At 41.4% G+C, this 16,220-nt stretch overlaps 1 protein-coding gene across 1 annotated transcript in view; it reads right to left on the bottom strand.

Moving 5' to 3' along the window:
- Positions 1–16,220, bottom strand: part of LOC112215143 (receptor-type tyrosine-protein phosphatase N2-like) — a 268,831-nt gene that overhangs the window by 21,673 nt on the left and 230,938 nt on the right. Inside the window, exons 13-15 of the mRNA XM_024374097.2 lie at positions 13,715–13,933; positions 9,075–9,222; positions 8,796–8,869 (exon numbers count right to left, since the gene is read on the bottom strand). Coding sequence (XP_024229865.2) covers positions 8,796–8,869; positions 9,075–9,222; positions 13,715–13,933 — 441 coding nt within the window. The remainder of the gene's footprint in view (positions 1–8,795; positions 8,870–9,074; positions 9,223–13,714; positions 13,934–16,220) is intronic.

The raw sequence follows: 16,220 nt of genomic DNA, 5'->3' as shown, positions 1-16,220 counted from the left end.
ACCAAATAAAAGAAATAAAATGCAACAAATACTTGAACTATAGCCCTAAACTAGTATGAAAATGCCCTACGTTGTTGTTGTGTGTCACCCCTCCCTGACTGTGGGGGTAGAGAAGACGTCCTTCTTACCACCCACTTACTACTCGAACTCCACATTCCAAGAAAAAGATGACAAATGATTGACTTTTTCTCTTGGGATAATAAGGAGGAGGAGGGCGCATTGACAGACGTAATTATGGCAGTTTCACAGGGCTCAGCCAGGGGTCCCGTTGTGGTATAATTACCATGCTTTCATCCATACAGCACTGGATCACTGATTACTGTCTACTCTGCTCTGCACCACCCTTACAAAAAAAGTGTACAAAAAAAATGTATGAACACACAAATATCTATTTTTACATGTGTCAGACGTGGTTTCCTGACATTTGCATACTTTCACATGGATGTTTCACATTTTCATTTGTGGTTTCCTAAATTATTACATTTAAGTTTCACATGTGCTTTTGTAACCAGTGGGATTAGAACCCAGGTCTCCCACAGGCAAAGACAATGTCTTGACCATTAGACTGAGGGCCAACACTGAGGTTGAGTTCCAATGTATATTTATTATCAATTTCTCTCAATCTCATAATATTGACTGTTCAGTTTAAAATAGGGCTTTCAAACATTTAAAAATGTAATTGCGTTGGTTGCAGGATTTGCTTTGATTAATCGCAAAATCAGAATCTGCTCAAATTGAGCTGTAATTTCCTTAAAATAAAAAGCATTACAAGAATATTGATGTCTTGATTTTGTTCAAAGTAACTGTTTGCAAAGTCAGGTAAATTGATAAATGACACTTTCTTTAAAGGGATTTTGGCAATGAGGCCCTTTATCTACATCCCCAGAGTCAGATGAACTTGTGGATACCATTTTATGTCTCTGCGTGCAGTTTGAAGGAAGATGATAACTAGCACTAGCGCAATTGCTAAATAGCGTTAGCGCAACAACTGGAAGTATAGAGGGTATTTAGTTAGCAATGCTCATGGAACTACTTCTAACTTACTTCATGCAGGACACAGAGACGAACAAATGGTATCCAAATGTTCATCTGACTATGGGGTAGATAAAGCGCCTCTGCCAAAATATCCCTTTAACCTCGATGTCAACTTGTTTTGACATCACATTGTTGCTTTTACCTGTATAGGTTATGTATTTTGGATGTTTTCAATGTATTTTGAATGCTATAAGATAATGTGATTAATCCCAATTTAAAAAGATTAACGTAAACTCACGTAAACTAGTACATCGCCTTGGTCCGTACAATTGCCCTTATTTTAGCGCCACAAAAACGTAATACTTCCAGATCAACTGTAATGTCAATACCATTGTAAAGCACAATTTCTCCCCTTTCCAACAGAATCAATTACATGACCTAAACGCTGCCCGTTTCTGCATAATTCAAACAGGCAATGAGCCCCGTCGGGTCTTTTTAAAAATGGCGGGTGGGGAAGCGAAACTAATGCGTGATAGTGAGGAGAGATGTTGTGTGGGAAAATTGCTTTTTTTCACTTGATCTGTCCAACTTATCACCTTATCGCCTCTAAAATGTAAATAAAACACTATAAAGAGTTTATATAATGTGTCATTATATACCTATTTGAAGGTTTGTGTCGAACTTGAATCGGGTTTTTAGGGCGATGCTAAAGTGATCTTAGAAGTAAACAGCTGCTTTGAGAATGATGATCGCATGCAATGATGATGAAAAACATGACTAGGTATCCCCCTTACCCCCGTCACTGGCCATTTCTTGTTTTTAAAGGATGATAGAACTGCTACACCTGGTGGAGAGAGATTGTAAGACAGAAATAGTTGCTTCATGCGCGCTGTACGTTACGACATGACACGTCAAGATGTAACGGAGGGTCAGTTTTTTTCAACTTTTCTCCAATACTATAGAGCCAATTACCATGTCGATCAATACTTGAATAGAAACCTAGTTCACACCCCCGATTTTGACGTCAACACAGTCGCTACAGTCCCATTAGTTTTCTTTGTAACCTCGTTTGAATGTTGCGGTTGCGCACATTTGTACGGAATGGGGTGAGTTTACATTAGTCCACATAAATTACAAAAAGTTAACTTGAGTTAAGTGATTAACTCTAGACAGCCCAGAAATCATCTCTCTGTAGAAAAAGTATATGTTTACATTCATTCCAAAAGCAAACACATTCACACATTTTCAAATACATTCAAATCCGTTTTAGGCGTGTGTATTAAATGTAACAAAAACCAATGGACAGCTAAGAATTACAGAAGCTAAAAATAGCTAACTAGGACGAAATGGAATGCTAGTTATCGCCTATCACTAAGCTAGCTAGCGGTTAGCGATTAGCATGCAACCATTAGATAGAAATGTCATAAAAAGTAACCTTCTAAAATGTTGTACATATCATTAGCATGGTTCATATGATCACATGTAAATACACTCAATATGGCCCTCGTTTGTAAAACCATTTGATAGCCAAAATATATGGAAATATAAAATGATCCGAAATGCCATCTTGTTCTCATTGTCTTGCATACAAAAGTCAGCTGGCTAGCTAATTACTTAACTTAGCTACACTCATGTGAATGGAAAAATCGCATTTTGTTTTTCACTCGGTCCAAACAATTAAGTTATACATCAACTACCAGAACTCTCAGAATCTCTCCCTAGTGGTAGCGCTAAGAATACATGTATATCAATGCAACACCATTGAGGACTACAATAATAATGCAGTGGATGGATTAATTATTACACTCAGGTAGGCTAAGGAAGCTTTTTACAGAATGGTATTACACATGTGGAAATATTACTAGTGCAACATGTTAAAGCCACCTTTTCACACTATTTCATCCCCACATGTGAACTTGAAATTCCACATAAAGTGATATTTTAACATGGAGCTTTCTTCCATGTAAAATTGCATATGTGATTTTCAAATGTGATTGTTTTTCACTTGTGAAGTTGCAGTTCAACATGTGAAAGTTAGATTTACATGTATAGTTTTCTTACATGTGAAACTGCAAATGTGATTTTCACATGTGATTGTTCTATTTTTAATACTTGTTTCGATGTGTCACTTATGGCTTACAACTTAGGGCGGGTCATCAAGCTCGAAGAATCCAACCGCACAGCTTCTGTTGGAGACAAACAGGTTGAGTGGCGAGTGATGTGAGCCCCTCTCCTCAATAAAGGGAGCCTCTCACCTGCAACTGGTCATTCTCACCTCTCTTTCTTGCGGATGTGACTGCGCTCCTGAAAAGCTCTCCTCAGCAAGACTAGATTCCTGTCTTCCTGCTTAACTGTTCTCACGCGAACTGAGAGGTTAATGCTGCAGAAAATAGGACCTCAGCTCCTGTCGATAGTGTTGAGTACTGACTGAAGGAAAGTTTTGCTGAGGGTAGAATTCGTCACAAGGCTAGCTATCGAGACTTGGTTAGCTCTCGTCACAAGGCTTTAGCTAACTTGGCTAGCACAACACGCTCACAGGTCGTGTTGACTAGACTGACCGCCCTTGCTTTACAGCTTGATGGTCGTGAGACACACTTTGTTCATCAAGAGACAACGGAAGCAAGAACTTTCTTCGGACTAGCAGTGTATTGACTAGCTAAAAAGTTCATGTTTTTAAAATATGAACTTGCAATTCACATATAAGGTGAAAACATGTAATTCTCCTCACGTGAAAAAGTGGTGTTAACATGTGAACTGTCAATTTAATACACGTGAAAATATGGTTTCATGTGAAATTTTAACTCAACATGTGAAAACAGCCAATTGACATGTGAAAATACAAATTTCACACATGTATTATTTTTACTAAGGGCAAGCACAGCATAACCGACTCCAACTACTAATAGCAACATGGAAGAGTGGAGAAACAACTCCAATTGTCATTTCATTGTCAAATCAAAATCATATCAAATCTAATTTTATTGGTCACATACACATGGTTAGCAGATGTTAATGCGAGTGTAGCAAAATGGTTGTGCTTTTAGTTCCGACAGTGTAGTAATATCTAACAAGTAATCTAACAATTTCACAACAACTACCTTTTACACACAAGTGTAAAGGAATTAATTAGAATATGTACATATAAATATATGGATAAGTGATGGCCGTGCGGCATAGGCAAGATGCAGTAGATGGTATAGAGTACAGTATATACATATGAGATGAACAATGAAGGGTATGTAAACATTATAAAAAGTGACATTGTTTAAAGTGACTAGTGATACATTTATTACATTTAATTTTTAATTATTAAAGTGGCTAGAGATTTGACTCAGTATGTTGGCAGCAGCCACTCAATGTTAGTGATGGCTGTTTAACAGTCTGATGGCGTTGATATAGAAGCTGTTTTTCAGTTTCTCGGTCCCAGCTTTGTACCTGTACTGACCTCGCTTTTTGGATGATAGCGGGGTGAACAGTCAGTGGCTCGGGTGGTTGTTGTCCTTGATGATCTTTTTGGCCTTCCTGTGACATCGAGTGTTGTAGGTGTCCTGGAGGGCAGGTAGTTTGCCCCCGGTGATGCATTGTGCAGACCTCACTACCCTCTGGAGAGCCTACGGTTGTGGAGGGAGCAGTTGCCGTACCAGGCGGAGATACAGCCCAACAGGATGCTCTCGATTGTGTATCTGTAAAAGTTTGTGAGTGTTTTCGGTGACAAGCCAAATTTTTTCAGCCTCCTGAGGTTGAAGAGGCACTGTTGCGCCTTCTTCATCACGCTGTCTGTGTGGGTGGACCATTTCAGTTTGTCTGTGATGTGTACGCCGAGGAACTTAAAACTGTCCACCTTCTCCACTACTGTCTCATCGATGTGGATAGGGGGGTGCTCTCTCTGCTGTTTCCTGAAGTCCATGATCATCTACTTTGTTTTGCTGACATTGAGTATGAGGTTATTTTCCTGACACCAAACTCCGAGTGCCCTCACCTCCTCCCTGTATACCGTCTCGTCATTGTTGGTAATCAAGCCTACCACTGTAGTGTCGTCTGCAAACTTGATGATTGAGTTGGAGGCATGCATGGCCACGCAGTCATGGGTGAACAGGGAGTACAGGAGAGGGCTGAGAATGCACCCTTGTGGGGCCCCTGTGTTGAGGATCAGCGGGGTGGAGATGTTGTTTCCTACCCTTTACCACCTTGGGGCGGCCCGTCAGAAGGTCCAGGACCCAGTTGCACAGGGCGGGGTCGAGACCCAGGGTTTTGAGCTTAATGACGAGTTTGGAGGGTACTATGGTGTTAAATGCTGAGCTGTAATCGAGGAACAGCATTCTTACATAGGTATTCCTCTTGTCCAGATGGGTTAGGGCAGTGTGCAGTGTGATTGCGATTGTGTCGTCTGTGGACCTACTGGGGCGGTAAGCAAATTGGAGTGGGTCTAGGATGTCAGGTAGGGTGGAAGTGATATGATCCTTGACTAGTCTCTCAAAGCACTTCATGATGACGGAAGTAAGCTTTAATGGGCAATAGTCATTTAGCTCAGTTACTTTAGCTTTCTTGAGAACAGGAACAATGGTGGCCCTCTTGAAGCATGTGGGAACAGCAGACTGGGATAGGGATTGATTGAATATGTCCGTAAACACACCAGCCAGTTGGTCTGTGCATGCTCTGAGGACGTGGCTTGGGATGCCGTCTGGGCCGGCAGCCTTGCGAGGGTTAACACGTTTAAATGTTTTACTCACGTTGGCTGCAGTGAAGTAGAGCCCGCAGGTTTTGGTAGCGGGCCATGTCAGTGCCATTGTATTGTCCTCAAAGCGAGCAAAAAGTTGTTTAGTTTGTCTGGGAGCAAGACGTCGGTGTCCGCGATGGGGCTGGTTTTCTTTTTGTAATCCGTGAATGACTGTAGACCCTGCCACATACGTCTCGTGTCTGAGCCATTGAATTGTGACTCTACTTTGTCTCTATACTGACGCTTAGCATGTTTGATTGCCTTGCGGAGGGAATAGCTACACTGTGTGTATTCGGTCATGTTTCCGGTTGCCTTGCCATGATTAAAAGCAGTGGTTCGCGCTTTCAGTTTTGTGCGAATGCTGCCATCAATCCACGGTTTCTGGTTGGGGAAGGTTTTAATAGTCACCGTGGGTACAACATCACCGATGCACTTGCTAATAAACTCGCCCACCGAATAAGCATATACATCAATGTTGTTGTCTGAGGCTATCCGGAACATATCCAAGTCCACGTGATCGAAGCAATCTTGAAGTGTGGAATCAGATTGGTCGGACCAGTGTTGAACAGACGTGAGCATGGGTGTTTCCTGTTTAATTATCTGTCTAAAGGCTGGGAGCAACAAAATGGAGTCGTGGTCAGATTTGCCGAAAGGAGGGTGAGCGAGGTCTTTGCATGCGTCGCGGAAGTTAGAGTAGCAATGATCCAGAATGCTGTCAGGTCAGGTAGCGCATTCGATATGCTCATAAAATTTAGGGAGCCTTGTTTTCAGATTAGCTTTGTTAACTTCTTAGGGCTAGGCCCCTTTTTTCTCCACTTCCTGCCTGAATGACATGTCCAAAGTAAACTACCTGTAGCTCAGGCCCTGAAGCCAGGATATTCATAAAATTGGTACCACTGGGAAAAAACACTTTGAAGTTTGTAGAAATGTTAAAATAATGTAGGAAAATATAACACAATAGATATTGTAGGAGAAAATCCAAAGAGAGACCATCCTCTTACAAAAGCAAGAGAAAGGTCATATTGAAAATTAGCTCCCTGGATGCAATTTCTATGGCTTCCACAGGGTGTCAGCAGTCTATGTTCAAGGTTTCTGGCTTGTAACTTCAAAAACAAATAATATACATTAGTTATAGTAGAGGGACACAGTCTTGGAAATTCGTTCTCGCACGCGCCATGAAGACATTACACACCTGCTAAAATTGGTTTCCTATTGAACATACTTCTTTCCAAAATAAATATTATAGTTTGATTACATTTTAGATTATCTGAGGAGTAAATAGAAACGTATTTTGACTTGTTGAAACAAAGTTGAACGAGTGGATTACTCAAATTGATGGCACCAACTAAACTGACTTTTTGGGATATAAAGAAGGATTTTATCTAACAAAATGAGACTACATGTTATTGCTGGGAACCTTTGGATGACAAATCAGAAGAAGATTTTCAAAAAGTAAGTGAATAATTTAGCTTTATATGTGAATGTATGAAACCTGTGCTGGTGGAAAAATATTTTGGTGTGGGGCGCTGTCCTCAAACAATCGCATGGCATGTTTTCGCTGTAATAGCTACTGTAAATCGGACAGTGCAGTTAGATTAACAAGAATGTAACCTTTCAGCCGATATATGACACTTATATGTACATAAATGTTTAAAATCCATAACATTTATGATTATTTATTTGAATTGCGCACCCTGCAGTTTCACCGGAAGTTGTCCCGCTAGCCAGACCCCTAGTTAAGATCCCCACCTACAATAAATGCAGCCTCAGGATATGTGGTTTCCAGTTTACATAGAGTTGTGATTATAATCTAAGAGAATTCTCTTGGTAGATGATGCGGTTGGCATTTCATTGTAAGGAATTCTAGGTCATGTGAACAAAAGGACTTGAGTTCCTGTATGTTGTTATGATCACACCACAACTTGTTAATCATAAGGCATACACCCCCGCCCTTCTTCTTACCAGAGAGATGTTTGTTTCTGTTTGGCGCGATGCGTGAAGAAACCGGGTGGCTGTACCGACTCTGATAACGTATCCCGAGTGAGCCATGTTTCCGTGAAACAGAGAATGTTACAATCTCTGATGTCTCTCTGGAAGGCAACCCTTGCTCGAATTTCGTCTACCTTGTTGTCAAGAGACTGGACATTGGCGAGTAGTATACTCGGGAGCAGTGAGCAATGTGCCCATCTACGGAGCCTGACCAGAGGACCGCTCTGTCTGACCCTTCTGCGGCGCCGTTGTTTTGGGTCGCATACTGGGATCAGATCCATTGTCCTGGGTGGTGGTCCAAACAGAGGATCCGCTTCGAGAAAGTCGTATTCCTGGTCGTAATGTTGGCAAGTTGACGTTACTCATATGACTTGACATAGTCGAAAGTGAATTTCTGTCTGACAATCACTCAAAATACTACGGCTTCAGAAGCCAAAATAAAAATAGATTGTTATCATAAAAAACATGGTATCATTATTACGTAATGCATTATGTATGCATTAAAATGAAGAATATACAATAAATAGATGTTTGCAAACTTCCAGTTAGTTTTGTTCTGTGCTATACAGTAATAGGCTTTTAGCCCAAATGTGGAGGAACCCATCCCCATCTCTCTCCAAGAGATTTCCTACTGTATTTGAAATGCATAGTTTACTGTTCTTTTTTAATGGAATCCTTCTCTAGAAGTCGCAGGGGAAATCAGAAATAGCCTTTATTGTGAAATGTGAAAAAGACAGGAATATAACCCTAAACTTTCCCGATATTTGGGCCATTTTGGATTTGTTCAGGGGAAACATTACCGAGTCCAAATAATAATAAACCACCATTCTTTTGGGATGAATACGTCAAAGCAGAGCTGGTATCTCAAGAGAGCAGCCATTTCAAAACAGGGAAGGTGACAAACTATTAATTCACAAGACACTGCGAATCCATTGAGGTGCAAAATGTGAGGAACAAAGACAAAAGGTTCAATGGGAAAATTAATGACAAGTCACAAAAACACATTTAATTTCAATATAAAATCCAACCTCAATAGGTCTTTGTGTAGAGCTGCAACCACAAAGTGTAAAAGAAACATAAAGTAAAGGAGTATGGGACGCGGAATGATACTCACAATTGGGCTAGCATTGATGTAATCCGAGTTGCCATGGTTATTCTCAGCCTTCAAGGTGATTCTGGAATGATCATCTGTCGTAGAAATACATAATACACCACACATTTTTTGCTTTTCCTCGATTGAAACATTTCATTGTTGATAAATGACATGGAATCGGAAATACTGTATTTCAGTGTCAGTTCACATGGCCAGAAATAACACTGGAATAACCTAGTAATCGGCTCCTGAGAGATGTGGTCAGACTGCACACGGTCAGAGGTGTGTAACAACACTTACAGACAACCACGGTGTCAGAGCGGTTCCTCTTGGTGTTGTGTTGGCCCTGGCCCACGTCACAGTCACCGGGCTCAGCCAGGTAACCACACATCGCCTCCCACTCCCTCTCCAGGCGGTTCTTGTTCTTCAAGTGGTCCTCCATGTACGACTAAGGAGAGAGAAAAGGTGGCCATTTTAAAACAAGTAAATAATCAAACAAAAGATACTGATTTTGAAATGGAAAAGTAATTACATATAGCAGCATTAAGAGGGGAAGGATGGGGAGGGTACCCCCAGAATATTTTTGATTGTCATTCACTGTCTAGAATAGATCAAGTGAAAGGCAATTCATGCCTATGCTGTAGACCTGCTCTATTTCAGTGGATCTCTAAGGCCTTCCTATCTACACACTGGGGCAGAATACTATTCCCATGTCAACAGGCAGACCAACAGACAGACAGAAAGAAAGATTTTTTTTTTTTTTGGGGGGGATAAGTTATGGAGGTGTTGGGGGAGGGGCCACCAAAAACCGCTCCTCGCAATTAAAGACTCCTGAAAGGTTTCTCTACATTGGAAATACTTCAGTGTGCTTCAATCATCGTCTTTCAAACCGCTTGCACAGCTCCTGATAAGATTGTCTGCGTTTAAGCTGTCGCTTGGAGAACAGCAAAATTTAATTCGCCAGAGAGACAAGGAGAAAAGAAAAGCAGGGGGGGGGAATGAAAAAAAAAGCCAACGTTGCTCCTCTAACAAACCAGGTCTTATGGAGCTCAGAGGCTGGGGCGGCTCTGGAGAAGACTCTTTTTCAGAGGAACAGTGTTCGCCTGACGCTTGTATCAACGCTCCCCGCTCCCCGCAGGGTTAAACGGTTTAGGCCGTCATTGTGTAAGGCAGGAGATTACAGACTCATAAACTGATGTGGGGGGGGGATCAGCCGGGTAATACAATGAAAGCTATACCCAGTAGTGCTATGCTTTTATCAAACATTAAAAAGGCAGCGGAGTCGGGAGAGAGAGGTGATGCACCGTGTTTATCTATAGTACAGTTAAGGCTGTCAATTCAATCTCAACATGGATACAACTGACATGTAAATATATTCAGGGACATGCACAGTACGGGACATTAGCCCCTCTAATATCCCCTCTTCCGCCATTCACTATCAGCAGAAAATATTAACTTCCAGTCATATCTTTGTCAAAAAACAGTAGATCGTATTTCACAGCAGTTTTTTGTTTCTAAAGTTACAGGCTGGGTACAAAATTACACCCTATATGGTGCTCTACTTTTGACCGGGGCACATAGGACTCTGGTCAAAAGTCATGCACTATGTCAGGGATAGTGTGTCATTTTGGATGCACCCCCAGTCATAGTAGATAATGCACCAAATAACAAGCAGTGTATTAGAGGGCACATGTAGGTCCAATTATTATGCCTCATTGCAGTAATAACAGTAGATGTACTCTAGTCACTAGCAACTCAGAGGGGTTGGCTGTCATTGACTATACATCAACTACTTTAAATAAGAATTCTTTGCTTTCCTTTTGAGTGAAAATTACCAAATGTGCACAAAAAAAAGTAATTGTCACCATCTCTATCATATCATTCTGTTGACTGTTCTTTGTCAGCAGTGAGCACCAATCTGCATGTTGGCTGCTGTGTCGCCGACGCAACAAACAAACAATACAGTCTTTTCAGAAGTGACGGTTGAATGACAGGGTGTCAGGAACACTTGACAGAGCCATTTCCATGCAGTTCTCTTGACAGAGTGGAACAAGTGTGTCTCAATTAGCACCGTGTTCCCTATATAGTGCACTACTTTTGACCAGGGCCCATACACTGTAGCTCCACAGCATGACACCCCATCCACCTTCCCTACACAGACCTATACACCCTATATGAGTACATATTTGATCAATACTTTCAGAAGGGCTACAGAATTGCCGCCAGTCACTGTCTTATGCACCTACTCTTCATCACAAATTGTAATAATTGTGTTGTTTAGGTGGGAGCTGGGATTTGTATGTAGTGATGTAGCAGCCTGATTGTGGATGGATGAAGCAGCGGATCACCTCATCTTCTAGAGGCAGAGAGTGTGTGTCCCAAATGGCATCCTATTCTCTACATAGTACACTACTTTTGACCAGAGCCCTATGGGCTATAGGGTGCCATTTGGAACGTAACAAGAGTAACAGGGCTGAGTAAATAAGGGATTAGTAACTGGGCTGTCAATCAGAGGTTCTGAGAGGATGGATGTCAAGGAAACACTGAGTAATCCCCCTAACAATAGCCCTCATTGGCCATAAAGAGCTGCTACATTAGATACAGAGAAAATACAGACACAACAAGTGACACAACGTTGCTACTGTTGTGCCACTGTAATGTTACTGTAATAATGGGTACAGTCAGCCGACATGGCTATATGAAGACACCTATTTGAAGATGATGAATATGAAATACTGAGAAGTCACAGGGAATGCCATGGGGAAAGTAGAAAGTGTCTGAAAAGCGTAGTAGCTTTTCTCTCCAGCCTGGAGAGAAAGGGCATTGCAATCAGTCCAATCAATCAGGGATAGAATCAAAAGCGAACAACTCACTTGTCCTAAATAAATTGCCTGCCTTACTCTAACAAATTATTCATTTTCAATTAGATTTTTTAAAGACATGGAGGTAAGCCATCAAAATAATGAAATCTTGCCTGGGGCTTGCTATCGATTTTCTAAAGGCAACAAATAAGCATTTACAGAGGGTACATATACAGTAACAACGGCAGTTATATCGACATCGCAACCATATCTACTGGATATCCTAAAAACAGTACCAAAAACAAAGCATAACTATGTAAAAGCAATAGAAGCATTACTGTATGGAGTTATCCATGGTGCTGAAAGCCTGTCAGTAGAATAACATAGCTGGTGTTACTGCTCCTAAAAAGGCTGTCTTTGAATAGGTTTGAAATTGGATACATATTGTGCACTGAAAAATCCTTACCCATTCTAATTTAATGGTGCATAAATATGGGTGACCGAAACACACAGACTGCATGTTTCAACATGCCTCAGCACCAGAAGGTCTACCAAAATAGGAGAGAATAAAGTCTAGGCAATCATACAAACTAATCCCACCGACTCTGATTTTGAACCTAGGAAGTTATTATATACATTTCACTCTACAGTGCTGAACACCTGTACTAAAGTGTGACTGTATCTCCTGGAGTAACTTAACAGCATATGGTTCATGGATCTGAGCCAGAACTACAGATACAATATTAACAGGTCGACATCCCAAATGGCCCTCTATTCCTTATTTAGTGCACAAATTTGAACAGGGCCCACAGGGCTCAGGGCAAAAGTAGTGCACTACAGTATATAGGGCATAGAGTGCCATTGGGGGAAAAACCCAGGTGAAGCATGGATAAGTGTAGATTGGGCTAGAAAGAGCCTCCTACTCCATCCAGTGTGTTAGATGTAGGTGTGAGCTATAAGATAGCCCCACCCAGCATGAGAGCAAGGTACTCATCACTCCCACAGTCCACGCTGCATGAGATCCACAGAGGACAGGACAAGATAGATGAAAAAAATAAAATCTGGTCTGAGATCAGGGATACCAAGGCAATCTCACGTGGTTAATCGATCACCCAGGAGTCAAAACAGAGTCAAGGTCTGTGTGGTTTTTATGTGCATTATACAAGAATCTGCAGTGAATCTGGTTGATTCTTAGCAAGGCAAATGTAAAAGACCTGTACATGGTGTAGACCTTTGTTGTAATGTAAAGGTCAAATATGTTCTATTCAAATGTTTTCAATAGAGGTGTCTCAACCAGCCTTGACATTTGCAATAAAGCCCATTCATTATGACAAATCCAACGCGTTATTCAAACTCATTTCCCTTCCTTATAGGAAAAGCCTGACATGCACTGTGATGATGAATTCTACCCCATGAATGAAAACACTGCCAGGCATCTTTCCATCTCTTTTATCAAGCTTGTCTGCAGTGAATAAGACAGAAGTGGTGCAAAATTCAAACAATCCATTGTGTGTGCAACTGAGGGGCCCCACAAGGAAAAAGAATAATAATAATTCTGAAACATTCAACTGACAATCAGCTGGGTAATGATATTTCACTTTAGAGCAGCTCTCATCACACAAAGCAATTTCCGTATCACTTTGGCTTTAATAGAGAACGAGCAGGAGGGAGAGAGAGAGAGAGGAGAGAGAGAGAGGAGAGAGAGAGGAGAGGGGCAAGGAGGAGGGATGAAGAGGGTGACAGTGAGAGCGAGAAAACAAGAGCAAGAGAAAGAATGGCAGAGATGGCAGGGCGGGATAAAGCGAGAGAAAAAAATTTAAAAAGAGGAAGAGAGATAGAGGTTGAAGGAAAGACAGAGCTGGAAATAAAATGAGATAACCGCAGAGATGTAGCGAGCATAGTGAGAGAAAGGGTTAGAGAGACAGAGCCAGACAGACAAACAGAATCAAAGCTGAGGGCAGAGGGGAGACATCCTATAAATTACACACACTATACTTCATACTGACTCCAAACATCAGGCTCCTCGCATCAGACAGACATACTGTACATATATACATACACTCAGACAGACAGGACAGACAGAAGGACCGAAAGACAGGCAGACTATAGGGTATTGTAGCGGCACGTATGTTGTTGTACCAGTATCATGTGGCCGGTGGAGATGTCCATGTTGGAAGGGACAGGCTCTTCGCACCAGGAGGAAGTGGAGCTACGGGCCGAGGGGCTGGCTATGGGTCCCCCGTCGCTGAACTGAGAAGACGAGCTGTTCAGCCGCGAGAGGCGCCGCAGAGGCTCCGGGCACTCCGCACGCTCCGGACGCTCCGATGTCCGCACAGCCATCCGCTGGCGACACAGCTCCTGGAAAGGAGAGTGGAGAACCTGATCAGGCATTGGTTGACACTTAGCTGATTCTTAGTGCATTACCATTGCAAATAAAAAGGACTTCTAAATGGTGTAGGACTTCGCTGTTATGTCAAGGCAAAATATTACAATACAATATTACTCCAGTACAAAAGACCGAACATACATTGTTTTGAGATTGAGATTGTGTCAGACGAGGATATCACTGTGACCTATGGAGCATGGTTTGTAGCAAACCTATTTATATAAATGAGGTCAGGAAGTAGAAATACAGTTAAAGGTTCATGAAGTGACCTTCAAAAAAACTTGAATTGCCAAGGTCAAGCCAGTGTATTGCCACCATTTGACAAAGCAAATAATAATAAACTGTAAGAATACATTGGGTGGCTGGCTCGCAAGGGATGTGTTCATTTGTTTTAAAGTATTGATTTCCATTTGTGTAAATGTGGTAACAATTTCAACGAGCCACTTGTTTTATAATGCATTAGTTACTGATGTATTTTCTTACAAGGAGGCACAAGTTATTATGAAGACAATAGTTAATAAAAAGATGAGCAACAAAAACAACCAAAATCAATGATATGCCCATGAGCAACAAAAAGACTGCCCACGTTCAAAATCTAACAACCATATTCATCTTTCGGTAAGAAATATATCTGCTTCCATCACTCAAAGGGATTGAACAAGGAATCAATACTTTAAGCCCAATGGAATTTCTTTGAATTGAGCATCCACCCTTATTCGTAACAACAAAACTACAACAGGGATGAGCAACCTATGTATTCACATGTGCAGTAGGCCTTTACTTTGGCATTTGGATTGAACTTGTACAGATGTAGGATCTTCATTTGATCACCCTGTTGCAGGAGAACATCCCTGCAATGCATTTGAGTTTTTTTTTAAAAACGCTTTGGAGGTTTGTAAGGTACGTTTGCGGCAGGTAGCCTGGCGGTTAAGAGTGTTGGAGCGTTGGGCCAGTAACCGAAAGGTCGCCTACATTGGTGAAAAATCGGCCGATCTGCCCTTGAGCAGAGCCCGAGGCTGCGAATTTTCGCAGCTTTTTGTTAAAAATCGCGCAACATTTCAGCGTCCTGCTACTCATGCCAGGAATATAGTATATGCATATGATAAGTGTGTGTGTATAGAAAACACTCTGAAGTCTCTAAAACTGGTTAAATCGTGTCTGTGGCTATAACAACGTGTTTAGGAGTCAAAATCCTTCGAAAAACTGGTCACCAAAAACACAAAAATAATATCCATCCGCCAGTCAATGTATTGTCTAAGGCTGAAGAAAATACATGGCAATCCCCTGTAAACGCCTACAGCTTCCACACGATGTTGACAGTGCTGTCATTTAGGGGCGGCTTTATCCTTGGTTTGGTAACGTGACGCATTTCCTTTCTTTGGGCTCACCACAGGATGTTTTGAATGTGAAAACATGGACGATGATTTCAAGACTTGCTGCTATCGAATACAGATCGCCCCGTGATCAATTTAATAGATTATTAACGTTTATTAATACCTAAAGTTGGTTTAGAAAAGTAATTTGAAGTGATTTGTAAAAGTATATAGGCAACTTTTGTAATTTTAAAAAGTGACGTTGCGTCTTGTAAAGGGGCATTTTTCTGGATCAGACCAGTCTTCAGCAAATCACATTTTGGGTATACAATGACCGATTTAATCGGGAAAAAGACCCAATTGTGATGTTTATGTGACATATAGGAGTGCCAAGAAAGAAGCTTGTCAAAGGTAATGAATGTTTTATATTTTATTTCTGCGTTTTGGGTAGCGCCGGCTACCGCAAAATCTGTTGTTTTGTTGACGGTCTGGTATTCTGGGGGTGTATGCTATCAGATAATAGCTTCTCATGCTTTCGCCGAAAAGCATTTTACAAATCTGACTTGGTGGCTAGATTCACAACGAGTGTAGCTTTAATTCAGTACCTTGTATGTGTGTTTTAATGAAAGTTTGAGTTTTATCGAAAACTTTCGGTGGCGCTCTAAAATATCCGCTGATTTGATCCCGCCACAGGGACATCCTCCCTAACAAGTTTTAACAGCAATTTGCTCCAGGAGCGCTGCACTTCTATGGCTGACACTGTAAAACAACATATTTCACTGCGACAAAATGAAGATCGTACATCTGTACGTGTGATTATATTGGATTCAGAAGAGACTTCTATATGAAAAAAACTCTCCCTCTGCCGCCACCCCACCATGAAGATTACTCCTCTCTACATATTGACTCGGCTTTTCTCCCATCATGCCTTGTGCTCACAGATGCC

Source organism: Oncorhynchus tshawytscha, linkage group LG16, assembly GCF_018296145.1.
Source record: "Oncorhynchus tshawytscha isolate Ot180627B linkage group LG16, Otsh_v2.0, whole genome shotgun sequence".
Taxonomy (NCBI): Eukaryota; Metazoa; Chordata; class Actinopteri; order Salmoniformes; family Salmonidae; genus Oncorhynchus; species Oncorhynchus tshawytscha.
The sequence above is the reverse complement of the archived record's forward strand: the minus strand, read 5'-3'. Positions and strand labels throughout refer to the sequence as shown.